Raw genomic sequence first — 26,953 nt, forward strand, 5'->3', positions numbered from 1 at the left:
CAATTTTACAAGAGGTGCTCCCTCAAATGATGGAAGAGGTCTTATTTTTCCAGAGCACATGATTCTCCTCACTTGCATTTGCCTTTTGCAAGCTTCGTTTTGTGAAAATACAGACATTGCTTGCAAGACTCCTTCATGATGCATTTTTGAGGGATGAAAGTGGTGTCAGTTGTTGGTAATTTATTTATTTATTTATTTGGCTTTTATAACGCCCATCTAGACCAATCTGGGCAGTTTACATTCCCAAAAAAACCAATAAAATTAAAAACATCAATAAAAAGACTGAAAGAAGCAAACATAATTCAAGATGGAAAAACCAGGAGAAGAATTTAAGTAATAGGCGACTTCCGGTTGGGTGGAGTTTGCGTTCGGCGGTGTCGAGACGGAGCTCCAAGAAATTCAGAGTTATAGCTGGTAATGAAGGTAAACCCTTTGAAAATTTTCTACTTATGAGAGAGCTTCTCTGCTCTCAACAAGTCTAGAGAAGAGAAGAGGAGTTTGTGCTGCAGGCTACAGCGTCTGAGAACTGAGCAGTATTTTACAACCAATATACTCCCCCTCACATACGCAAGATAACATTAGACAAGGAGCCAAGAAGTTGGCTCTGGAATGTTAATGACTACTGTCTTTTCATGTTATCAAGTATCTTGCAAGAAACTTTGATGTGAGGCTCTTAAAGGTATCACCTGTGCACCACCAGTTTTTAAACTCTGTTTGTTGAAGCCTTTACCTCCGTTAACTGATTTCCACACCTATACTCTCTGCTTCTCATCAACATAACGCAGAGATTTGCACCTTTAACCAGAACCTATGGAGAATCTACAGAGAATGGAAGAGCCAGTTTTAATTACTGATGGGTCACCTGATCAAGTACTTGACTTAACTTTATCTCCCCCAGCGTTGCAACAGGTGCTGAGATATACTCCAATGTCCATTACTCCTGTTACTGAACTTAGAAAAAAGTGCAACAATACTGAAATTCCAGACCATTTACCAGAGGATAGACTTCAGAGTTGCAAAAGTGACAGCCAAACACAAAGAAGGATGAGGCAAGCTAAGATGACAGATTATATCTTGAGATCAAAATCAAACTGCAAAGAACCATGTAGTCCAATTATTGATTTGCCAAAAATGGTTGCTGATCAGAGCCATCTCCTGGAACAAAGTCACTTGAACAGCTTTTCAAATGATGACTTTGGCAGGCTGAAAATGGAATACTTTACATCCCCTCTATGCAACATGGCTACCCCTGTAGAAGTGCCCACTGAACACAATAACACCCTAGATGAGTATCTAACAAAGCTCCCTATCTTCGATGAGAGTATAGCTAAGAAACTACAGGGACCAAAGCTGGCTACACACAATAACTCTCAGTGTAATCAAGCTCCAACCCTACCAGAAGGAGGCACTCACTTCCCTCAAAATACTATCTTGGAAATAAGGGACTCAGTAAAGGGTATAAAAGACCTGCTGGGCTGTTTGGTTGATTTAATGAAGGAAAGGGTTATTCCACACATAAATGACCCTATTGGACACAGTGGAAAACCAAATGCCTCCTTGTGGGCAGAAGCTGATGAAAACTTCAATTTATCATCTAATACCATCCAGAAAATCGCTAACCTCTCCTATGAAGAGTTACTTTCTTGCGTTACACAGACAAATCAGGGACAGTCCTTGCCTCCTAGGCCAGACTTAGATGAAGTGAATGAAACCTTAATACCTCAAATCATCATCAAAGAGTATATACCAAACATACCCATAACAAATACTAGAAAGGAACAGGTGAAGCCCAAAGCCAAAAAGAAAGACAAAGCCTCAAAAAACCAAATACCAACTAACTCCATAAGACAACCAAATTGTAAGGTTAACAAAAACAACAAAGGTAAGAAGGGTTTCATACATCTTACCCAAAAAGGTAGAAGGATGGACTTTAAACCCTTATTCCAAATGCTAGATGTAATGCAAAATGACCTAAGGAATAAAGATGACCAAATAATTCCACAGCAAGGAAAAGGAAAAGCAAGAGAAATGACTGCAAAGGAAGGAAATCAACGGCACACACTGAAAATGGGGGAAAAAACCAAAAAGCCTCCAGCAGAGAAAGGTGAAGCGCCTGTTCAAAAGAAGAAACAAATTACCAAACAGACCTCAAAGATTCTATTGTCAGATATACACTCTCCACTCAATGGAAACTCGGAGATGACTACTGCCAAGGTGGTCAACAATGAAGTGGGAGGAAACAACTGCAGACAAATCCCAGCCCTGATACGAGACAGATATGCAACAGCTAAGAAAAGAAGGGGAATTTATAAGAGACCCACATATATGTATAGAAATACAAATTATTCTGCTAACTATAGAGCAAATCTTAAGGCGGATCTGCAACCTGCTGATTTTAATCAGGTTAGCCACAGAGATCTAAACCATTTTTGGTGGGATTATAGCAGCTACGAGGATAGACCCACCTGGAACTATATGTATTGACCAAATAGCCACTGCAATGAGCCAGAATGCTTAAACACCAGCACCATGAAATCTAGCTGGATGCCCCAGATATCCCAATCACATGGAAAGGTTGTCGTATATCCAGATGTCAAGACTGAGGCCCAAAAGACAACCTTAACGTCAAGGGCCTGTTTATTGAAAATCCTTTCATGGAACATAGCTGGTTGGGCCTCCAGACAGGGTGACCCAGGAATATTCGATTATCTAAGATTACACGATATAATTGCAGTACAGGAAACTTGGAGCACTGATAATATTAGTTTGAATGGCTATCTGGTACTTAACAGCTATGCAGTTCCTAGCAGTGGAAAGGGCCGCCCCAAAGCAGGGATGGCTCTAATGTTCTCTACTGCTATGGAGGCTAGGGTCAAATCGCTTCCACCCTGTGACAAAATTGCTATGGCTGCCTTACTTGTTATCAGGTCAAGCTTTTATCTGATCATCAATGCTTATATTCCTCCATTGTCTTCTAAAAATCAAATAACTCAAATGTGGAACCAATTGGAACTTTATATTACAAACTTAGAATCTATAGTCCCTAATGCATATGTGATACTTATGGGAGACCTGAATGCAAGAACTGGATCGAATAATGACATCTTTTACCCCTCCAATGTCTGGGGTACAGACTCTGTAGAGAACCACACCCTGATGAATTATAGAACATCAAAAGATTTGAAGATCAATTATAGTGGGATATGCCTGGCACGGATGGCAGAACGTCTTACTCTTTATATTGTAAATGGCAATGCATTGTTTGATAATTGCGCAGAATTTACTTTTGTATCAGGGAGGGGCAGTAGTGTGGTAGACTATGTGTTAATTTCTCCATCTTTAACCAGGTTGGTTAAGGAATTCTCCGTTGGACATAGAACAGATAGTGATCATTTACCCCTACTCCTAACCTTGTCACTGCTAAACCCAATACATCTTCCCCCTGAACATCACTTAAGTGACAATGTCTTATCTGTAAGATATAAACGTCTAACTTGGACAGATGAAGTTAATGCAAAAGTCTCCAGTTTCTTAAAATCTCCTACCAGTGAGAAATTAAGAAACTTAATAACAGCACCTACAAAATCTACTTTGACTTCCATCGTAACAAACTACAACTCCCTAGTTTTAACAATACAATCTGTTCTAAGCCCAAAACAATCTCAAACTCATAAACAATCGGGAAGATATACTCCTAAATGGTTTGATAAGGAATGCTCCCATAAAAAAAACCAACTTAGAGAAATATACATGCAGTATAGGAAGAAGAATTTGGCAGTTCTCCCCCGGGAGTACTACATAGTTAAAAACCAATATAAAACCCTGATTGCCCAGAAAAAGAAACAATCAATTCAAAAACAATGGAACATCTTGATTGACTCAGTACTAAACAAAGACTCTAAGCTATTTTGGGCCTTGGTCTCTGGAGCGCTAGGTGCCCAAACAGGATCAGCTTACTGCACTATCCCGGCAAATATATGGGAACGGTACTTCACTAAAATATTCGAGGAAACTAAACCTGCACAAACTGTTAACATCACATTCTTAGATTTAAACAAATTGCCAAACTGGGACCCAGTAAACGAAAATGAAATAAGGCCATTAATAGCTTGCCTAAAATCAGGGAAGGCACCGGGACCCGATCTAATACCAGCAGAGTCTTTAAAGACCAATGTAGACTGGTGGGCTCCCCTTTTATCACATTTATTTACATTTATTAATAACACTGGGCAAATTCCATACTCCTGGTTAGAGGCAATAGTGATACCAATCTATAAGAAGGGGAACAAAGATGAACCCTCAAATTATAGACCAATTAGCCTCCTGTCAATAGTGGGCAAGCTTTATGCTAGATATCTAAACAATAGACTAATCACATGGATTGAGGAGGAGGAGATCTTAGGGAATGAACAGGCTGGTTTCAGGAAGAACCGCTCCACTTTCGACCACTGTATAGTACTGAATCACCTCGCAGAGAAGTATATGGGTTGTCATGGGAATGGCCTGTTTGCAGCATTTATAGATCTAAAATCTGCCTTCGACTCAATACCCAGAGGAAATTTATGGGAAAAACTCTACTCTTCCTCGATTGATAAGAGGCTACTATACCTTATTAGAAGCCTCTACCAACAGACCACAATTAGGGTAAGATGTGGAGTCGATGGGAATCTATCAAACCCCATTCAGGCAGAGAGAGGGGTTCGCCAAGGTTGTATTCTGGCGCCTACATTATTTAATCTGTATTTAAATGACCTTCCTAAAAGCTGCACAGCTCCTGAATTTCACTCCCCGAAATTGGCTAAAATCAGTGTGCCTCTTCTACTATATGCAGATGACGCAGTTATCATGTCACTATCAGAAGTTGGTCTCAAACGTATTTTACGTGCATTTATGAGTTATTGCAGGAACAACCTATTAACAATTAATTTCCAGAAAACCAAAATAATGGTTTTCTCTAGACATAGTAAAGTTAAAGATTGGGTTATCGAAGGCCAACATATAGAACAAGTTAAAACATTCAAATACTTGGGAATTGTCTTCTCACGTACCCTCTCCTGGGCGTACCATAGACAAGCAGCAGTGCAAGTGGCTAATAATACAACCAAAGTTCTTAGACGATACCACTATGTCCAGGGTGGGCAGTTTATCCCTGCTGCTCTACAGATAGTCAAGTACAAAATTCTTGCACAGCTCCTGTATGGTATTGCGATCTGGATAAATGGTTTCAATTCCTCCGTTGAAAGTGTTCTGTCAAACTCACTGCGAATCCTATTCGCTATGCCAAGATGTTGCTCTTCAGCTGCTTTGCGTTTGGAGGCTGGCCTTCAATCGGTGGAATGTCAAGCCTGGTTGCATGCATTCCGATTCTGGTTGAAGGTGGTATATGCTCCCATAACCAGTGGGTATATACACTATTTACAAAAAGATGTCTTTACCAGCTCATGGCACAAGGGATTTACTAATAAATTACATCTCTTAGGCTTCTCTATGGACTTCTTCCTGAGTCAGCCTTATGACAACATCAAGACAATGCTTGTGCAACGCATTAAAGACATAGATCTTCAGTACTCATTAGCAGGTGCAGACAGGACCTGCTCACCAACGTACTTTGGTATAAATTTTAACTTTCCCAAGTTACCAAATTATCTATATCAAATCAATGTACCAAGGTATCGTTTTGCCTTCTCAAGGGCTAGGTTCAATTGCTTTCCCTCAGCCTTGTTAAAAGGGCGGTTTAATAACATTCCTTATGGAGAAAGGATATGCCCCTGTGGGGAAGAAACAGTTGAGTCTCTGGCACACACCATTCTAGAATGTAGTTTATATAAGTCTGAACGTACCCATTACCTCCACCCAATAATGTCTAAATGCATTAGTATACCTCCCGCAGACTACCTTAAGTTTCTGCTGTCCGGAGAGAACCAATTAATATCACAGTCAGTGGCTAAGTTTTTATTCTCAGTTTTAAGAATCCGTAAAGTGTTGTGTTTAGATGTATGATTCAAGTTTTTATTCCTGCTATCTTTTGATATCTAACTTGTTTTGTATATTTTATGTAATGTTTTTATCCTTGTATTTTTGGGTCTTTGACCGTACAATAAATTCAAGTTCAAGTTCAAGTTCAAGTAATAGGCATTCTCCTCAATGTTTCTTTTTCGACTCTCCAATTTACTAATGCTGATAGCTTTTATGTTGCCTGTATGGTACAGGCCACTCAGCTTAATACAGTGGGGTCTCTACTTAAGAACGTCCCTACTTAAGAACAATCCAACTTAAGAACAGCTCCATTTGCTAAATTTTGCTTCTACTTGACAACAGAAATCCAAGATAAGAACAGGAAAAAAAACCTTTCCTGTTCTTTTTTTAACCTTAGGTCATCTTAGGTTAAAAAAAAAAATCTCCCCATAGTGGTAGAGTACGTATTAACCAGCTTTGGTTAATGTACGAACGCACCTCTACATAACAAAAAAAACAGCCAGAACGGATTAATTGGTTTTCAGTCCATTCCTATGGGAAATTTTGCTTCAACTTAAGAACATTTCAACTTAAGAACACCATTCCAAAACGGATTAAGTTCTTAAGTAGAGGTTCCACTGTAGTTTCTATGGCCGGAAAAGAGCAGATACGGTTTAAATGGTTTTCAATGCATTCCTATGGGAAATGCAGATTCAACATAAGAACTTTTCAACTTGAGAACCACCTTCCAGTACGGATTAAGTTCTTAAGTAGAGACCCCACTGTACAGTAATGGCAAGGAAGTGCTGTCAAGTCAATTCTGACTTAGGGTGAGTAGGGTTTGCCCTTCCTGTGGGGGCTTCTCTGGGACTGTGTAGCCTGCCTAAGGCTATACCGCTGGACTTTGCTCCTAACAGGCACAGCATACTTTGCAACCACATATCACAACTCACTGAACTATTCAGCCATCTTGCTCACCAGGTGTTTCCCTCAGCATCATTCTTCCCAAAAGCACTATAGGAACCATCATCATGTTTGTAGAGTAGCTGACGTTGGTATCCTGCAGGGGATGAGTGGGAAGAGTATTGTCAGTTCTGAACCTGTACTGTACTTGAGATTTACTAAAGGCTTGGTGAATTTAAGGTTGGAGACAGCACAGAACCAGCTTGTCTGAAGTCACAATGAGATGATTTTCTTCCATTGACTATCTTTAAAAATAGTGAGATACAGCTCAGGAATTTGTAACTGCATGCATTAAACAATTTAACTAAAAATCTCTACAGACTTTTCATCAAGGGTAGCTCTATTTCTACTCTAAACTGAGCGAAAGGATGCAAGGAATGCTTTGCTTTCTCTGAAAACCTGTAGCAGTTGCTGTGAAAACATTCAACAGACAGAAACCAGCCCTAGGAGTTTCTGTATTTGATCACATTTTATCCTGAATGGATTTATTCAGGGCTGGATAAGACCTCTAAAGGCCCTGAGTACTGGAAAAAATTATGGTGTCCTCTACAAATATAACACATGGTAGGTCCCATGGCTTGGGGGAAAAAAACATATAATGCAGACATTATATGCATGAAAATACAGTAATATAATTGTATAGCATGTGGAAAAAAAGAATCACGTATTGTAAGACTCATGTTTTGAAAGTGGCCAGCAAAGTGACTCGGAGGGGCCCATCCTGGTTTTGCTGCTTTCATTTCACAGAATTCCTGCAGTAACTTGTTCAGTTCAATGGCCTTTTACTCCTCAAGTAGGCGTGCCCTGTATTGCATTAAAGTAAGCTCTTTAAGGGCCTCTGATTAAAAAGCAAAAAGATGTAAAACATTAAAAACATGATACATCTTTGATAATGCCATGGGGCGTACAACGTTTCACATAGCTGTGGGTCTCAGCCTATCTCGATCCAACTCTGACCTTACTCACCACTCTTCATGTATTCTTCTGCTTTCTCTTTGATTTCAGGAGTCGCCTGGTTGGTTGCCTCCAGGTATTGAAGTACAAAGATGTTAGGAACAAACTTGACCATGTTTTGCTCACCACAGCCAAAGGGCATCTGAAGCAGCTGGCCTATATTTTGTAGCGAAGTGCCCATTATATCTCCTGAATGCCAACAAAATGGAGGATGAAAATGTGAGAATCTTTCTAACTCCCAAGCAGACTTTAGAAGCAACCTTCTCTTAGCAGCCTGAGACATGAAGGGCAATGTCACATATTCAGTAAACATCCTTGTCCTTGTGAACAGTCTGGGGAAGAAAAAAAAAAAAGGCTGCCCCATCAGGGATTTGCCAAACCTTGCTACTGAGTCCTCTTCTCAAGGATTACTTTGCCACCTAGCTGAGTCTAGGACCCATTCGTTTATTTCCCACCATGTCCCACAGACTGACACAATATGGAAGATCACTCAGCTGTCCAGAAGATGTTATTTGTTTTAATGAGATGCAAGGAGCCAGGGCAGGAGAAGAGCACAGCAGTATCAAAATCTGCTTCTAGTCTCTCCACATTCGTTTGAGATTGGGCAAATTCAGGGGACAAACCTGTGCTCCCAGGCCCTTCTGTAGCACTTTTGCTTGACTTTTTAAAGGAAACTGGAAATTCCTGGATGGGGTCTTCCTTCCTTCCTTCCTTCCTTCTTTCCTTCCTTCCTTCCTTCCTTCCTTCCTTCCTTCCTTCCTTCCTTCCTTCCTTCCTTTCTTTCTTTCTTTCTTTCTTTCTTTCTTTCTTTCTTTCTTTCTTTCTTTCTTTCTTTCTTTCTTTCTTTCTTTCTTCCTTCCTCCCTCCCTTCCTTCCTTCCTCCCTCCCTTCCTTCCTTCCTTCCTTCCTTCCTCCCTTTCTCTTTCTTTCTTTCTTTCTTTCTTTCTTTCTTTCTTTCTTTCTTTCTTTCTTTCTTTCTTTCTTTCTTTCTTTCTTTCTTTCTTTCTTTCTTTCTTTCTTTCTTTCTTCCTTCCTTCCTTCCTTCCTCCCTCCCTTCCTCCCTCCCTTCCTTCCTTCCTTCCTTCCTTCCTTCCTTCCTTCCTTCCTTCCTTCCTTCCTTCCTTCCTTCCTTCCTTCCTTCCTTCCTTCCTTCCTTTCTTTCTTTCTTTCTTTCTTTCTTTCTTTCTTTCTTTCTTTCTTTCTTTCTTTCTTTCTTTCTTTCTTTCTTTCTTTCTTTCTTTCTTTCTTTCTCTCCCCGCCCCCCTCCAATCCAAAGAAGTTAAAACAGCAGCAACCCAACATTGCTTCTGAAGATCTCCAGGAACAGAAAATCTTACTATTGTCTAATTTTAAAAATGCCCCTCTGTTTTTTTATAGGGAGAAGGGGGGGGGGCTTACATGTTTTAAAAAAATACCCCTAAGGGACCACATTCAGTCTGTGCCCACCCCAATTTAAACATTCCTGGATATAATGAGGAAAGTCAAGATTCCTTAATGGCGTAGCCCCTTCTCAGATGTGTAAGGAGGGATGGAGAGATACCCCCCATGGTTGCATTGCTCCATACAGCTGATCAGAATATCTGCCAGGAACTAGAACAAACAGATCAGACCACGGACTGAGTAGGATATCCACTTAGCTCTCATGGGGTTGGTGATGGGAAGGGCTCTTGGTCTGAACTTTGTTTCACAACAAGTGCACATGTTGTTACCAATGGCGGAGATTGTGGCACGGACAGAGTCCTCCACTGCAGTTTCAGGCAATTCTATGGAAATATCATCTTCCACTGGCTCCCCTGCAGAAGGATAAATCCGGGAAATTAAGATGGTATGTTATGCTAAACCAAATAAAAATCACGAGATTGCTCTTGTACAGAGCTGTTGAGTACTTTGCATCTACAAGCTCAGTGAGAGCCGAAATATATGCAAGCAAAATTCTTCATAGGATGCACAAGCAATAGGTTGTTATAAACCTGCTATGAATTATGAACCTGCTTGGGTACTAAGATCATCGGGGAGGCCTTCCTCTCGGTCCCATCACCTTCACAGGTGAGTTTGGTGGGGACATGGGAGAAGTCATTCTCTGTTGCTGCACCCAGACTCTGGGACTCCCTCCCTCAGGAGGCCAGACTGGCCCCATCCTTGCTGTCCTTCCTCAAGCAGGCAAAGACCTTTCTCTTCAGGCAGGCTTTCCCTCAGTGACTGGTTGCCTGGGCACAATCTTTTTAGATGAATTGTTAGATCATTTCTTTGTGTTTTTAGTATTGCTTGTGTTTTCTAAGAGGGGTATATTGTTTGTTCCCTTTTCATATTCCTATACTTAGTGCTTTTAGCTGTAAATATTGTCTTTAAATATTGCCACTTCAATGTTTTGTTTTTAAATATTGTCTTTAAATGCTGTAAGTTGAGTTGGCTCCTTTTCTAAGGAGAAATGTGGGGTAACAAGGATCTAAATAAATTTAAATAAATAATAGTTTGCACAATCAATAGGCAAACACTGCCTGTTTCCCCCCCCCCCCAGTGATTAGCCAACAAACAAAAACAAGTTAATTTGCAGCATGGAAGTTAGTAAGAGCCATTTCAATTAACTGAGCAATTCACATAGGCAGATATGGAAACAGACATAATATATTAAGGACTGTAAGGCACACAGGCTTATAAAAAGGGATGCAATTCATAACTGAGGAAAACAGATTTGCAAATGAACACCTGATTTTTTTTAAAAAAATTGTGTTGTAGTAATTGTTCAACTGCTTACTAAGCATAACTGAAAGTGTATAAAAGGATTGTAAACACCCCAAAAAAGATAGGAGGGCCTGGTGTGCTCTGGTCCATGGGGTCACAAGAGTCAGACACAACTAAATGAGTAAACAACAACAACAACAAACAAACACCCCAAAGGGGAAGGTGGCTCTCCTGGTGTATTTCTGCTTTGTGGCTGAATTGCCAATTAACTGCCCTTCTAAGTTTTGTGTTTGGTGTTCACTTCTACAGCAGCTTGTAAAACATTTACAAGTCTTTATTGCTTACACATCCACTTCTTCTAACAGCAGAGCTCCCTGAATGATCTACACACAACTACTATATTCAAGTGGAACAAGATGAGAGTCTGATTCTACTGGATAAAAAAAAATCCTAATTAAATCAAGTCTCGCATGGTTTACATTGATTTAAATGTGGGCAATTACCCAAGGTACGCACATGCACAGATTAATTTAAAAGAGGGTTAGGTTTTTTGGTGTGGCAGAGAGCTATTTTACTCCTCTGCTGGAGGCCCATTTATTTTGACAGGGATTGGAATCGACTGGAATGGATTCTGCCTATGTGAACACCCCTTTCTGCATTATTATTTTTTAAATGCCTGCTATCTGTTCCAAGAATTCATAAAAATAAAATAAAAGTGTCATGGTCTGCTTGCAGAAGCCCGCACCGCACCAAACAGCTGATTTCCAGTCAGTCAAGCCAAGCCAAGCCTTCCTTCGTTCCCTTTCTGGGGAAGGGAATTGCGATTGCAAAAACATCGTCGTGAAGCAGATTTGTCGTTATACAAGGTAATCGTTAAGCGGGGCACAACTGTAATTGGTTCCATTGCCGTACTGCTCTAACAGTTAGGAAGTTTTTCCTGATATTCAACCAAAATCTAGCTTCCTGAAACTTGAGCCCATTGTTGCGTTTCCAATTGCCTGTGAATAGGGAGCATTCTTTCCTTTAAAATACTATTCAGTGAGGCATTGGGGAAAGAGAAGCTGTCCTGCATGAGTAATGCTGCCCAGTCATACCTGAAGAGCAAAGGAATGCATTGTGGGTCTTTTCTTCAAGGACACCTTCTGCCTGTAGGAAGAAGTAGTAGTAATGAGATACTGTATTGGGTCTATTAGCTAACTCCTCAAATGAGCTTTTTTCTTGCCATACCCTTTAACAAAGTACGGCCCTAGCTCTTTCCTGCCCAGATTGCCAGACTGCTGGACCTGATAAAAAAAATCATCTTTCTTTGTATAATCCCTTTATTATTAATCCTTTAAGTATCTTCCAGAGGCTCTCAGGACTTGCCAATGATTAAAAGGTATGAACCAGATTTGGCTTTTGCGCTGGCAACACACAGACCTTTACAAGCAGGGATTTGATCACTGTGTCAGACCGGCCTTGTGTAGGTGTCGTGGAGATCTCATTGCCACACAGGTCTTGTGTCTCCATGGCCTCAACCGTTACCGAGAGGTTGACCTGCCCTATAGGAAAACAGAAAAGGAGAGATCATTGACTACCAGACTCAATGTAAATGTGAGCATCCAGCCACCCAGCATCCTGCTGGGCACTAAAGTCAGCTTAGTTTCATTTCTAAAAACATTTCAAATAGAAACAATAGCTGTACCTCATTTTATGACATTCATAATTAGAACTGAGGTTTACAGTAAGAAACAGAGACATGGGGTTGGAGATAAAGGAGAGAATAAGCATGATGGCATGTACCCGATGATACAATTGAGGAGAAAACTCATTAGTATCATTCATCTTTATAATAAATTAAGTTGCATACTAAATTCCTCCACAATATCACTTCTATTTGTGAGACACTGATTTCTGGAATGCTGTTGTAAAAATACAGAATAATGTGATACCACATTTCTCATCATGTGTCTTTTTTCCCTGTGAGTTGATAATTCTAAAACATCCCATATTATACTAAATTATGCTTTCACTGTAAAAACTTTCCACATTTTTGCCACTTCTAACTGGCAACAATTTTCACTGCTTCTAATCTAACCTAGCAGTAAATATATAACATCTTTGAGGAAAAGACTCTCACTTTCTCCCTGCAAATAACAATAATAGTAGCAGTACTCCACATAATTCAATTGTTTGGTGTCACATAAACTATAAGAGAGTTAATTTGTCACCCAAAATCAGAACCTTTTGGGAAAGGACATCATCCTAGATAGGAAGAAAGCCCATCAATATCTCTACAACCTGGTGAGTGTGCATAGATAGACAAGGTCTGACCAAAATCATTACACTATTCAGTGTTTATGAACATGAGGGGCTCCATCTACAAAAGCTGCCATAGCCATCTGACAAGGTACCAGTTGCTTGTGAATAGCTGCTCATTAAAGCCCTGTTGGGAGCTACCACAGTTAAAGTTCTACACACTAAAATACTGAACAAGACACCAACTAAAGAATTCAGGAATAGATCTCTCCCCCCCCCCCCCCCGTCCCTTCTTCCTCAGGTCCTTCGGTCTCACCCAGCTGGGTAGCTGTCACATTCCAGAAGAAAGTTTCGGCCTCATCAGAACAGAGGCAGGCAGTGAACTGGCAGGTTGGGCATGGCTTCATCTCCACTTCTTGAGACTTTGGTAGATCTATTTTCACCTGGACGATGCAAAGGAGAAATACACATGATATGGACAGCACAGCAAGTGGCAGCCGTTTGATGGGAGTTGTGGAATGGGTATGTCTCAAGAGGATACTACAGTACTGGGAAGCAGTTGCCAATGACTGGGGCTTTGCTGCTAACAAGGGTGTTATGAAGGATATGAAGTGGTGCTGAGTAAAATGGAAGTAGGTATGCCTTCCTCTTGCTCCCCAAGCACTATATTTCAGTCAGGAAGGAATTTCTGCCTGGATCGGATTGTTTACAAAGCTTCTAGGGCTGTGGTTCCCAACCTTCGGTCTCCAGATGTTCTTAGACTACAACTCCCAGAAATCTTAGCTAACGCAGCTAGTGGCAAAGACTTCTGGGAGTTGCAGTCCAAGAACACTTGGGTTATTCAAGGTTGGGAATCACTATTATAGGGGTTTTGTATTGTAAGTGGAGGGTCTGGCTGCCCCCATCTCATGAACACTATTTGTAGCACACTATCTTCTAGACTGGGAATGACAAACTGTAGAGACTCAACGAGATGCTTCTCTGAGTTGTTCATCTTTCTGTAGTTAGAGATGAAAGACTTTAAAACATCTTCTGGCATTCTAGAGATGAGGCTCCATCTGTACCTCTGGCTCTCCACACTTGGGTAATACTTCTAAACTTTGAAAGCTACTCCATCCATAGCTAGATACTGTATTCAAACTACTGTATTCCCCAACACTGAACTTTGGTTGGATATTGTGAAGGAAATAATAGAGTTCCATCTTGGAAGTGACAGAGAAGTCGTTAAGTTTGAGGGAAAAGAGAGGACTTTTCCACCTCTGGTTTCCTGGCTCTAGACTTCATCTTGTCCAAAGCCGAGGGCAGTTTTTCATTTCTTTCAGGATATCTATGTAAAGGAAGTCTTTGGGCCAGGGCAGGGGCCAAAATGGGCACTCACCTGGATACATTCTTTGAGATAATTGAAGACAATCGCCTTTACTAGGAAAGTCTCTCCACGAACCACAGAGTACGGCAGCTGGAGGTCAGCAAAGAAGGGCTTGAAAACTGTGAGTGTGGCTTGCTGGGAGAGTCCAAACCCAACAGACGAAGCCACACAGAAGGCATTTGCATTCCACTCTGTGATTGTGTCTGGAACGGTGACTGAGTGTGTTGCTTTCCCTTCCTCACTGAAGAACAGAAATGAGGTAGATTGCTTAGTAACCACAAGGCTGCAGAGTGTGGAATCCTTCTAGCCAGTGTTTGGTTACTCAGAGAATCATACAAGTTCTCTCAAGTGTCTAACTTTAGGCCTGTCCCGATTGGCCCTTTTGGGTATGGCGTGGAGAGGGCTACAAAAACTCTGGATAGGGTCTGAGGGAGGAGCAATGGGCCATTTGGTGTGCTCCTCCCATCCAAACAGAAAACGACGCTTTATAGCCACAGGAGCTGTGCCTGGCTTCCTCCCTCGACTCCTTCAGCAGGCAGTGAAAAGCACTATTTTTCAGGGAAGCCTTCATGTCAACCCACGTCAATGCCTTGCCCTCCAGTTCCGCTTCAGTCCAAAAACTGGTTTAGCGCCACTGGTTGTGACTTTTTTAAGTAGAAACATTCGCTGACAAGGTCTTCTTCTGCTTCTTCTCCTTCTTTGAAGCCAAATTATACCATCTCCTATCTATGTACCCTATCTATATGCCACTTTTCTTAACTGACCTAAGGGGGGAAAAATCTGGAAATAGTAGGTATTACTGAAATGTATGCTAACTTTTATGGTTCACATTGGCTTTCAAAGATAGCATGAGCTGTAAGATGTGGAAAAATGAGGAGAGCCAAGGGCCAGGACCTTGTTGTGTCAAACGGTCCTTGCAATGGACTGCCAGTTAAACTGTTTTGCATTTTTGCTGGCCACACACAGAGGCATCCAGGACCCATCACAATGAAAACTGTGCGGTCTTGATTGTGACCATAGCCAGTATTCAGTAGGATCCTGGCTACACATTCCAAATATCTCTGTATTTGAGCTTCACATTTGTCTCTTATAGAATCAGCTAGGTTCTGAGTCTGTCTTCTGTTTTAAGTGAGATTAGACCCTCAACAGCTAAATCAAAATGAACTGAGGAACATTGAAAAGTATGCTGATGAGGCCTACACATTCAGAAGCATGTAGAGCCTGAGTAATTTCTGCTCTCAGGCATACTCTTGATCTCATAATTCCCTTTCAGTATGGTCCCTCCAGATGAATGCTTGAATCAAGAAATAATTAGGAAGTGGCCGGATTTAATTAGCTGTTAACTTTTACAATTCAATTCTTCTTTATTACAATCAACAGATCAGATGAAAATCAGCAGCAGAACTACATAACAATGGGAATTAAAAAACCAAATTAAATATATACAGTGGTGCCTCGACTCACGAACGTCCTGGTTTATGACCATTTCGAGTTACGACCAGCTCCAGCCGCAAAATTTTGTTTCGACTTGTGGCCGGGGCTTCGAGTTACAACCAAAAAAAGGCAAGAAAAAAGGCGGGGAATTCAAATTGCTAGCCATTGGTAGGTGAAGAAGCTGCTTCTTTGTAGCTCTTTCATCCCAGTGGTTAGAGAGTGTGAGATTGGAGGAGGCTTCAGATTGGCTGGTAAGGTAAGGTGCTGCTTTCTGCTTTTTAAAAACTGTTCTGGGTGGGTTTTGCAGCATGGTTTTGGGCTGGGTGGTGGGATTATGTTTCTATGCTGTGATGAGTCTTGCAGGGTTTGTATGGTTTTTGGTCCCCCCCCCCAATTTCTGATGGGTCTTGCATGCTTTGCTTGCTTTCTCTTTTGCTTTTTTTGCATTTCCGATGGGTCTTGCATGCTTTGCTTGCTTTTCTTTTTTTCTTTTCCTTCAGCCAGAATGGATTAATTGCATTTCCAATGGGTCTTGCAGTGTATGTGTGTGTGTTTTTTGGTGATTTTTTCCTTTGGCCGGAACAGATTAATTGCATTTCAATGCGTTCCTATGGGAAACGTTATGCTTTGACTTACGACCATTTCGAGTTACGACTGGAGTTTTGGAACCAATTACGTTCATAAACTGAGGCACCACTGTATTGTGTATGATTAACTCTTAAAAATAGAAATTTCAGAAGACAATCATAATAATTTTTTCATAATTTTGCTTGTCCATTTTTTTATTTTGCCTTCCAATCTTACAAGATTTTCTAAGCAGCTTCCAAATCATAATATAGTGTCATTGCCTCAGCTATCAAAAAACAGAAGATGATAAATATTTTTATACTTAATATGAATAGAAATGTCCATTGGGCAGATTTCAATACAGTGGTGCCCCACAATACGATTACCCTGCTTGACGACGATGTTTTTGCGACCACTATAGCGATCGCAAAACGATCATTCCAATAGGGTTTTTTCGCTAGACGACGATCAGTTCCCTGCTTTGGGAACAGATTTTTCGCTAGATGATGATTTACAAACAGATGATCGGCGGCTTTCAAAATGGCTCCCCACTGTTTTGCTGACTTCATTTTGCAAGACAGGGAGCAGAAAATGGCTGCCCTATGGAGGATCTTCACTGGATGATGAGGTATTTCCCCCATTGGAACTCATTGACCGGTTTTCAATGCATTCCAATGGTTTTTTTCCACTTGACGACGATTTTGCTGTACAGCGATTTTGCTGGAACGCATTATCGTCGTCAAGCAAGGCATCACTGTATTTCAGAATCAAAACATTTCTTTTTTATTTATACTGATTATTAAACACCAATATACATGACAAATACCTAATACAAGCTCTCCCTCTCTCCCCCCCCCCGTGGGGTGTGTGAAAAAGGCAACAATTGTCAAGATAACAGAACTGAATCAAGAGTTGTAAAAAAACCCTTATTTTAGATATCTCACAGTCTTCAGACTGGGAATATAAATCAAAATGATGTGTAGAAAAGGAATTAAGAAAAATAATCTATTTGATTGGAACTGTCATGATTCACACTAATACTGTCATGATTCACAAGCTTACCTCTGTTGGCAGCCACAGGCCATGGCACACGAGCCACACATAAAATATAATGTGCAGCCTTAACTTGGAAACAATGTCAAGTGCACTTCTGTCTGCACACAAGCATCCTGTGTACATGGCGCACACAGCCGCTTCCATGACTTTTACGTATGCAAAGACATGAAGCCTTACCACTACGTCAAGCAAATGAGTAGCCATTTCAATAGACTCTCTATTATTTAACAATATGATTTAAATCACTAAGGTGTTTGGAAACTTTTGGTAAAAATGGGAGGCTGATCTTGAAAGCCTCAAGATGCACTCTCACTGCATTCACTGTGCCAGCCTCATGAACCAGCATTATGTGCAGTTTTCTGATGATCCACAGTACAGCTTTCCCAGGAAAGGGGTAACATTAGTTGAAAGAGACCTTCTTATGACAGAAGGGTCAGGTGATTTTTTTTTAAAAAAAATTATATCTAAGGAGGGAGAATTCTAGTTTTGCTCTCTGCCTGTCACCACCTCCATGGGGAAGGCATTATCTGAAGACAAAAACTTCTGCTACAAATAGCTTACATGGGGATACTGCCAGTAGCATAGAGTCTCCTCTTCAGAGTGTCCTTCATGGGAAGAGAGTCAGAGAGAGGAGGTGGCTAGAGCTACTCCCCTGCTCATGCTTTCAGATTAATCTTTGTTGTACTCCTGAAAAGGGCTCGTGGAAATGCAACACAATGATGTTTTGAGTAAAGATGAATATTCAGGCACTCATGTCCATGTAGGGATCTAGCTAAAAGAACTCAAGAGGAATGATGGCTTATATTCTTATATTGTGGCTAATGCTAGTCAGATCAGAAGACCACACCCTTCCCCAATAGAGTTTTACTTACTTGATGGGAACCAGATTCCAAATCCAGGTCTCTGGAAAATATGCCCTGGGCTTGGCTTTTTCTTTCTTGTGGGTGACTGGTTTAGGAATTGATTGAGGAACGACATCTGCTTCGTTCTTTAAACTTAAGAGCTGAGGAACACCTCCTTCAAAGTAGTCAAAGGGGAGCAAAAAAAAAATCGGAAGTCTGTCAGCAAAGATGGATAAACAGTCAGAACCACTGTGTTTAAAAATGGTTGGGGTGATAACAGAAGTGTGGTTACCACTGACAAAATTTCTTAACATCAAATTTCAATGTCTAGAAATGACAGAGGGGCTTCCAGGGAAGAGCTGGCAAGAAAAGATGCAAGATCAAAAGCTAGTTTAGCATTAGGTAAATTAGATTAATAATAAAAGAAAGAAAAACAACTCCCCTCTGTTTTCTTGCAAGAAAAACCAAAATTAAAAACCTATGCTCCCTTTAAGGGTTAAATTAGATGTTAAGGTGAATGTGTATTCTAATTTACCCTTTTTCAGAATTTCAGATACATGCCTGTGAAATCAGACCTACTAATTAAGCCTATCTTTACCCTCCAAATATCAAATACAAAACAAGGCACACTAAATACAGGGGACATAGGTGAGGCAGATCCACGTGAAGGAGCACCCCATCTGAAAAAGTGCTAAAAGTGCAGTTCCAACAAATGAGAGCTTGGACCGAGTTGAGAACTGCAGGCAGCAAGGGGCTAGAGGAGTTTGACACCTGGCTCTTTCTGTCAGGACAGAACCTTTAGATCCTGATTTGGTACCCTAATAAAGACCAGCTTGAATAACAAGGAGAGCCTGGAGTTCATGGAGCCTACGGCAGAGGAGACCCTCTCAGCCATCCCCACTTTGGGGACAAGAAGACAAAGACTCCCTACTAGAAATGATAATAATGCGAAATAAACTGGGAAAACATGAAGACTGAGTATGACATGGATTGAGTCAATAAAGAAAACCAGAATCTTTAGTTTTCAAGATCTGAACAGAACTGTTGACAATAGGATCTTTTGGAGGTCATCAATTCATGGTCATCAAAAGTCAGAAGTTGCAACAGATAAAATATGTTTGAAAACCACAATTTGACCTTATTGCGATAAATTACAGTTTATCAAAAAAACTGAGTAGAGGTTGACCTGGTCCGATATTTTAAAAAACCAAAACTCTGGTGTTTAGTTTTAAAAACCGAAGAGAATGTTATCATCATTTTGGATTCTGGAGGAAGAAGCACGTATGCCTGAGGTTTGTGCATGCTTTGGAACGAAGCTTTGGAATTCCTTCCGTCCTTTTCTAGTCCTTATGGAACTGCAGATATAATGCAAAATGCAAGCATAGGACTTTGAGTAACAGCTTGTCAGAAACAAGGCTTTACACGTGATGAGCCAATGAGTGAAGCCATTTTTACAGGATAAATATCACAATTCTCACAAAATGCTATCCTTTGGCAAACAGTTGAAATCCATTTATGGACATCAGTTTGCAAAGGCCCTGGCACTGTTTTTATGTGAAAATGACATACAAAACAATCTACAGCACAAATCCTCATCAGAAATTATGGGACCTGTTTTCCAGAAAAGGAACATTTCAAAGTTCTGACATGAGCCAGGTCCCCCTAGTTCAATTCAACTGGGGCTCAGGTGTGCAGTCCAGCAAAGCCAGGTGTGCTCAGAAACGGCCTCCACCGGGCTGCTGCAAGCTTGAAGGCCTAGGAGCAGCTGAAAGGAGCAAAGAGATTCTGGACAGTCCACTTCCAATGCCTGGGACATGAATCAACTAATCAACAGCTCAGAATTGGTGGCCAATTAAGGGCCATGGCACAGAGGCTGCTTGGTGGACAACAATCTGGTCTGCCAGGTGGGTTTAAAAGAGGAGAGCCTCACCTCATCATGGGGTCTTGGCAGCGAGTGGATCCAGCCACGGTGAGAAGCAGTGGGTAAGGGCAGGAGCAAAGGCAAGAGCAACAGCCGCAAGAGAAGGGGTGGCGGCGGCGGCAGCAGCAGCAAGAGGAGTGAAGGCAGTGGTGGCAACTGGTTTGAAGAATGGTGGCTGGAAAAAGGGCCAGGGGTGACGGTGAACAGATGCACAGCAGCAAGAAAGAGGACGTGGTGGCCATGGTGAGAAACAAGGAGGGGCAAAACACGCAGCAGGGGCACTGGTGAGAGAAGCGGCAGTGGAGGGAGGACAAGCCGCGGACACAACGTGAGAGTGAGGAATCCAGAGGCAACAGCAGGGGCTGTAGAGGGGCAACAAAGCCTTGCATCACAGAGAAAAGGGCAACAGCCTCCCCATTTTTCTGGTTCAAATGGACTTAGTCTAACTGTGACTTCCTTTAGCATTTGTTGCTATTACTAAATTATTCCATTTGTTTTCATATTTTAATATGGTTTTGCAACCATTCTTTCTGCACACTCAGCAGAGGCTTTTACTATGCTCCGAAGTTTACAAGAGGTCCAGAAAGATGGACTTCAATCTTCAGCCCACCCAGTGTTGTTATTCTTTCCTTCACTGTGGTTCTTACAAGAATAAAAATCATTATAGGATAAAAGAAGAGCTCCACAACGATGCAGTGGTTAAACTGCAGTATTGCAGCCAAAACTCTGCTCAGAACCTGGGTTCAATCCCAGGTAGCCAGCTCAAGGTTGACTCAGCCCTCCATCATTTTGAGATCAGTCAACTGAGCTCTTAGCTCACTCGAGGCAATGTGTTGCCTGAATAATTAAATTGTAAACTGTCCACAGACTGCTTTAAGTGCTATGGGGCAGTATATAAGCAGCACACTTTTTAATGTGGGCAGTAGAGTCTAGAAGCAATCTTTGGAATTTTTTAATAAAGCAGCAATACTAAAGTGCTTGAAGTAAAGGAATAAACAAATTTGTTTGCTTCTCCAGCATATATATAAAGGCTTCTGTTCCTGCAGCATGCAATTGGCAATATTCTATATTTAATTTAAAAATTACATCTCAATTAAAATACAATTATTTCCATTCTAATTACTTTGTGGAATGAGGTTGGGTCATGAGTTCCTGTTTTGTATTGCTTATTTTACAACAACTAGTTTTGTGAGACACAATTCTCTCACCATAACTTGAAAAGTTATTCATTGAACAACTCCTATAATTTCAGCCAGCTGCATCCTTTGCTCCTTGACTGAACCAAGGTTGCGTCTTTGCTAAATTTAAAATTAGGCTTGGAGTGTTCATTTATTTCTATTCTTTGGAAACGATGTGCTTCACATGTCTACAGTGATATGGTTGGTAAAACAGGAGCATGGTATACACATGGTACAAAAGATGGAATGTAAGAGTGTGGTTACACATGGAAGAAACTGTATTTGAAATAGGTTTAGTGTGTTTGAAATTGATATTTGCAAAAGTGACTACATGATGGAAATGGAACCACAGATTTTTTTTCCCCTGGGAAGCATGTTTTTTTGGCTGGACAGCAAAGTATTTTCTCAGTTGCAAAAAGTTCACTTAGTAAAAATTGTGAAATTGGTTTATTTTGAATCATTTTGGCATATGTAAACAACTTAAATTTAAATTGAGTCTGTATGGTTTGTCACTTACTGGTGTGCCTCTCGTGCCCCCTCTCCTTCACCACCTTCTCTCTCTCTCTCTCTCTCTCTCTCTCTGTGTGTGTGTGTGTGTGTGTGTGTGTGTGTGTGTGTGTGTGTGTTTTCCTCCTTCACAAGCCTAAAAATGCCAAAAAATCTATTCAAAATGTGGTTGTGGGTTTTTCGGGCTCTTTGGCCGTCTTCTGAAGGTTGTTCTTCCTAACGTTTCGGCAGTCTCTGCGGCCAGCATTTTCAGAGGACAGCACTCTGTGCTCTGATGTAGTTGGCTTGGGAGTGGAGTATTTATGGCTATGAGATGGACTTCTGTCTTCTTCTGTAGATGGGTGATTAGTGTGTCTTGTTGTGGGTGTATTGTTGTGATAAGAAGGAGAGATTATCTGTTCCTGTGGTTGATGGGCGTCATTAGCTGGTCTTTTGTGTGACCAAAAACTCCAACCACCACCCAAAGCCAAAAAAGAGGCATAATCAAAACACTGGTAGACCGTGCAAATTGGAACTGTGAAGCTCAGTTGCTCAGCACGGAACTCAACCATCTGAATTGGGCCCTACAGGCAAATGGCTACTCCAAAAATGAAATCACAAGAGCCATCAAACCAAGAAAACAACACCAAACTGAAGAAGAAAAACAGCCACCCACATATAAAGTATTTCTGCCATACATCAAAGGGGTCACAGACCGCATGGGGAAACTATTGAAAAAAACACAACCTATAAACAGTATTCAAGCCCACCAAAAAATACAACAAATGTTACGGTCAGCAAAGGACAGAAGGGATCCCCTCACCACTGCAGGAGTATACCGGGTACCTTGTAGTTGTGGCCAGGTATATATTGGAACCACAAAATGAAGCATCAACACCAGAATCAAAGAACATGAGAGACACTGCAGACTAAAACAACCAGAAAAATCTGCAGTAGCTGAACATGCCCTAAAACAAACTGGACATAAAATTCTATTTCAAAACACCGAAATACTGGACAACACTAGCAATCATTACGTCAGACTGCACAGGGAAACCATTGAAATCCACAAGCACCAGCAGAACTTCAACGAAAAGAGGAAAGTTTGAAACTCAACAAAACTTGGCTCCCAGCTCTCAAAAATACAGCGTGCAAAAGGTCAACGAACTCTACCCAGCCACAAGGACTGGTGATCACTATACACAAAAGACCAGCTAATGACACCCATCAACCACAGGAACAGATAATCTCTTCTCCTTCTTATCACAACAATACACCCACATTCATTCATTCATTAGGCATCCTTCAGTCTCGAAAGACTATGGTAGCGTGCTCTGTGTGGAGGACTTGGAACAGCGTCTAGTGTGGCTGAGGAGGCCAATTCGAGAGTGACAATCCCTTCCACACTGAAGACAAATCCAATCTGTCCCCTGTCCAGCTCCCTGGTTTTGCTGCTTTTGTGATTTCCTCTTTGCCTCGGCCTGCTGGGCAAGGGTCGCTTCAAATTGGGAGAGGCCACGATGCAGTGCCTGCCTCCAGGCTGAACGCTCAGATGTCAGGGTTTCCCATCTGTTGAGGTCTATTCCTAAGGCCTTCAGATCTCGCTTGCAGACGTCCTTGTATCGCAGCTGTGGTCTCCCTCTGGGGCGATTTCCCTGCACTAATTCTCCATACAGGAGGTCCTTTGGAATCCGACCATCAGCCATTCTCACGACGTGCCCAAGCCAACGTAGACGTCGCTGTTTCAGCAATGTATTCATGCTGAAAATTCCAGCTCGTTCTAGGACTACTCTGTTTGGGACTTTGTCCTGCCAGGTGATGCCAAAAATCCGTCGGAGGCAACGCATATGGAACGTGTTCAGCTTCCTCTCCTGCCGTGCACAAAGGGTCCAGGACTCGCTGCAGTACAGGAGTGTGCTTAGGACACAGGCTCTATAGACTTGGATCTTTGTATGTGTCGTCAGCTTCTTATTGAGCCATACTCTCTTTGTGAGTCTAGAGAACATGGTGGCTGCTTTGCCAATGCGTTTATCCAGCTCGACATCCAGAGAGAGGGTGTCAGAGATGGTTGAGCCAAGGTACACAAAGTCATGAACAACCTCCAATTCTTGTGTAGAGATGGTAATGGAAGGAGGTGAGTCCACGCCCTGGCCCATGACTTGTGTTTTCTTCAGGCTGATTGTTAGTCCAAAGTCTTGGCAGGCCTTGCTGAAACGATTCATGAGTTGTTGGAGGTCTTCAGCAGAGTGGGCAACGATGGCTGCATCATCTGCGAAGAGGAAGTCCCACAACAAGACACACTAATCACCCATCTACAGAAAAACACAAAAGCCCAACTCACAGCCATAAATACTGCACTCCCAAGCCAACTACACCCGAGCACAGAGTGCTGTCCTCTGAAGATGCCGGCCACAGAGACTGGCGAAACGTTAGGAAGAACAACCTTCAGAACACAGCCAAAGAGCCCAAAAAACCCCACAACAACCATTAGATCCCGGCTGTGAAAGCCTTCACGAATACATATTCAAAATGTCTTTGGTCAGTTTCAACCTTGGCTGGCGCTTCCCTGTTTCCTCTCCTTCGCCTCTCCTTCACCATGTCTATTTGTGTGTGTGTGTCCATGCATGCCTATCAGGATGGCAGGAAAACCTCTGTTTTATTTTTTTTTCTGTGTCATACGGAATTAGCACTATGCCAGATTGCAATTAACCACCACCACCACCACCACCTTTGAATGGCAGAGCTGGAAAGGACCCTGTGGATCATCAAGTCCCGCTCTCTCAATGGGGCACTGTGGGGAACCAAACTCCCAACCTCTGGCTCTGCATCCAGAGACCAAATATCCAATAAAAACAACATCACAGTAGCAGCAGCAGCAAGTGACTGTGAGAGGCAGCCAGCACGAGGGTGGGCAGGCAGAGCTCAAAGCCTCAAATGCAACTATTCTAAAAGCCTGTGTAGCCCCCTCCACCAATATAAACAAAGTTTTAAAATGGATCAAAAGTTTTCCCAAGAGGATGCACACGCTGAGCCAACACCCATATGACCATGTGATTAAATTCAAAAACTCTGACCCATCACTCAATGTATTTCATTAGTGCAACTGCACCCTAAGAAGGGCACATTTTCAACAAATGTGCATGAAGAATGGCAGCAGCAAAAGACAGATGAGAAACAAAGAGAATGAAGCACAGGGAAGACAGCTTAAAAACAAAATATAGTACTCTTCTCTGAGTCTGACACACTCTTAAACAACAAGTGCCACATATCATGTTACATTTTAGAGTATAGTGGATAGACAGCTGGCCTAGGAAGCAGGTGACCTGGGTCCAAAACCCCACTCAGCCATGGAAACTCAGTGAGGTCACTTTTTGAATATCTCACTACCCTAGAAAGCCCTACTAGGATCACCCTAAGTAAAAATGGACTTGACACATTATGTGACACAATGCTTCCAAATACTGTACTGCAAAACCTCTTTGACCAGAAATAACAATAGCATCAGACCTTATAGCACCCTATGGGTAATGTAGGGTCTGATACAGATCTTACATTCTTTAAAAGAATGGTCTGTCTTCAATCAAGAGAGGCTTCAAGGAAGATGGATTCTAGCAACACCCTCTTCTATTCCATCCTCCAGGAAGAGAAAATAGAAAAAAATGTCAGATGACAACAAGATTCTCACCACCAAAAGCTTCTCCTTCTACTGGCAATTGACAGGACACTGGTTTCTTTACTCTTGTGTTGGTAAAAAGTTTCATCCTCAGTTGCTGTGGAAATCATGAGACAAAGAAGGGCAGTGTGAAAACAGAATACAATAAAGGAGAAGCATCATGAAATGATGCAAAGATTGGCAAATCTAAGGAAATATTAGAGACTGTCCTGTCCCATGTTACATGCTATTCTGGCAGTGTCGTCTACCAAAATGTTCTTGTGTGGAAAGGCACTAATTAGTACCTGCCTGCCTGCCTATTAATTTGTTTATTTATTTGTTTATTCATTCATTCATTCATTCATTCATTCATTCATTCATTCATCTTCTATACTGACCATCTGGCCACCAAGGCCACTCTGGGCAGTTCATAACACAAATAAAACAAGCAACACTTTAAACAACATTAAACATAATAATTATACAAAAACAAAAATTAAACACACCAATCCACATACACAAAAAGACAACATCAAAATAACTAAAACTAATTTTAAAAGGTGACAAACAACCTCATGGTCATGCTAAACGTTTAGCAATCAAAGCACAGGTTTTCATGAACTGCAATCCGATTCATGGAGTAGGGATCTAGCTAAAAGAACTCAAGGGGAATGATGGCGGAAGGTCAATATATTTGATGGAGTGGGGGAGTTCTAGAAAGTGAAGTCACAGGGAAAATAAACAAAATACTTAGAGTGACAACTATATCACTGATCCTGGCCACTCACAAAGCTATTGCTGTGAACACAGACATCCTGGCAAGTTTGTATATTTAATTTATTAAAAATATTTGACCCCCTCTTTCTCCTTCAAAAAGATCCAAAGTGGCTTACATTTAAAAGCTAAAAACAGGAAATATGCAACATTTAAACATTTAAAAGCTAAAAACAGGAAATATGCAAATATTAAAAATATTAAATATTATATTAAAATTGGTTAACTGGTTAATAGACTCAGCACTAAAAATACAATCCATTTAAAAAAACTCACTCAGGCAGCCAATCACTGAGGGAAAGCTTGCCTGAGGAGAAAGGTCTTCACTTGCTTGTGGAAGGACAGCAAAGATGGGGCCAGTCTCCTCTCCTGAGGGAGGGAGTCCCAGTGTCTGGGAGTAGCAACAGAGAAGGCCCACTTCCGTGTACCCAACAAATTCACCTCTGAAGGTGATGGGTCTGAGAGAAAGGCCTCCCCTGATGACATTAACACTTAGGCAAGGTCATTTGTTGTGGATATGTGACTTTTACAAACTGCCAAGAGTAGTGACTTGGCCCTAGATGGGCAATATATAAATATAACAAACAAACAAACAAACAAATAAATACATGGAGATGTGGTCCTTGTAACATGGGAGTTGTGTGATCCTTGTAGCTCCAGTCAACAATCTGGCTGCAGCATTTTGGACCCAATGAGATTTCCAAACTTGTGTGATTAATCATTGCTCTGGAGCACCTTCTGCTGAAAATCATTTCTGCCTATTTGTCCATCTAAGTGAATGGGAATAGCCAGTAAGCTTGAAGCTTTCTTTGGCTGCTCTTCCATAATTTTCTTTCCTATTAACATGGTGTTACAGACATCTGTGGAAATCTGTGGCCCAAAACG

General features: G+C 41.4%; 1 protein-coding gene across 2 annotated transcripts in view; it reads right to left on the reverse strand.

Annotated features, from left to right (window-relative positions):
• LOC110069780 (alpha-2-macroglobulin-like protein 1) overlaps nucleotides 1-26,953 on the reverse strand; it is an 84,765-nt gene that overhangs the window by 15,254 nt on the left and 42,558 nt on the right. For both annotated transcript variants that reach the window (XM_072991652.2, XM_078386670.1), the window contains exons 18-26: nucleotides 25,328-25,412; nucleotides 18,088-18,232; nucleotides 14,171-14,399; nucleotides 13,109-13,235; nucleotides 11,974-12,095; nucleotides 11,649-11,700; nucleotides 9,582-9,665; nucleotides 7,885-8,061; nucleotides 6,934-7,015 (exon numbers count right to left, since the gene is read on the reverse strand). In XM_072991652.2, coding sequence (XP_072847753.2) covers nucleotides 6,934-7,015; nucleotides 7,885-8,061; nucleotides 9,582-9,665; nucleotides 11,649-11,700; nucleotides 11,974-12,095; nucleotides 13,109-13,235; nucleotides 14,171-14,399; nucleotides 18,088-18,232; nucleotides 25,328-25,412 — 1,103 coding nt within the window. The remainder of the gene's footprint in view (nucleotides 1-6,933; nucleotides 7,016-7,884; nucleotides 8,062-9,581; nucleotides 9,666-11,648; nucleotides 11,701-11,973; nucleotides 12,096-13,108; nucleotides 13,236-14,170; nucleotides 14,400-18,087; nucleotides 18,233-25,327; nucleotides 25,413-26,953) is intronic.

The sequence above is a fragment of the Pogona vitticeps genome, chromosome 2, assembly GCF_051106095.1.
Source record: "Pogona vitticeps strain Pit_001003342236 chromosome 2, PviZW2.1, whole genome shotgun sequence".
In the NCBI taxonomy this organism is placed as follows: Eukaryota; Metazoa; Chordata; class Lepidosauria; order Squamata; family Agamidae; genus Pogona; species Pogona vitticeps.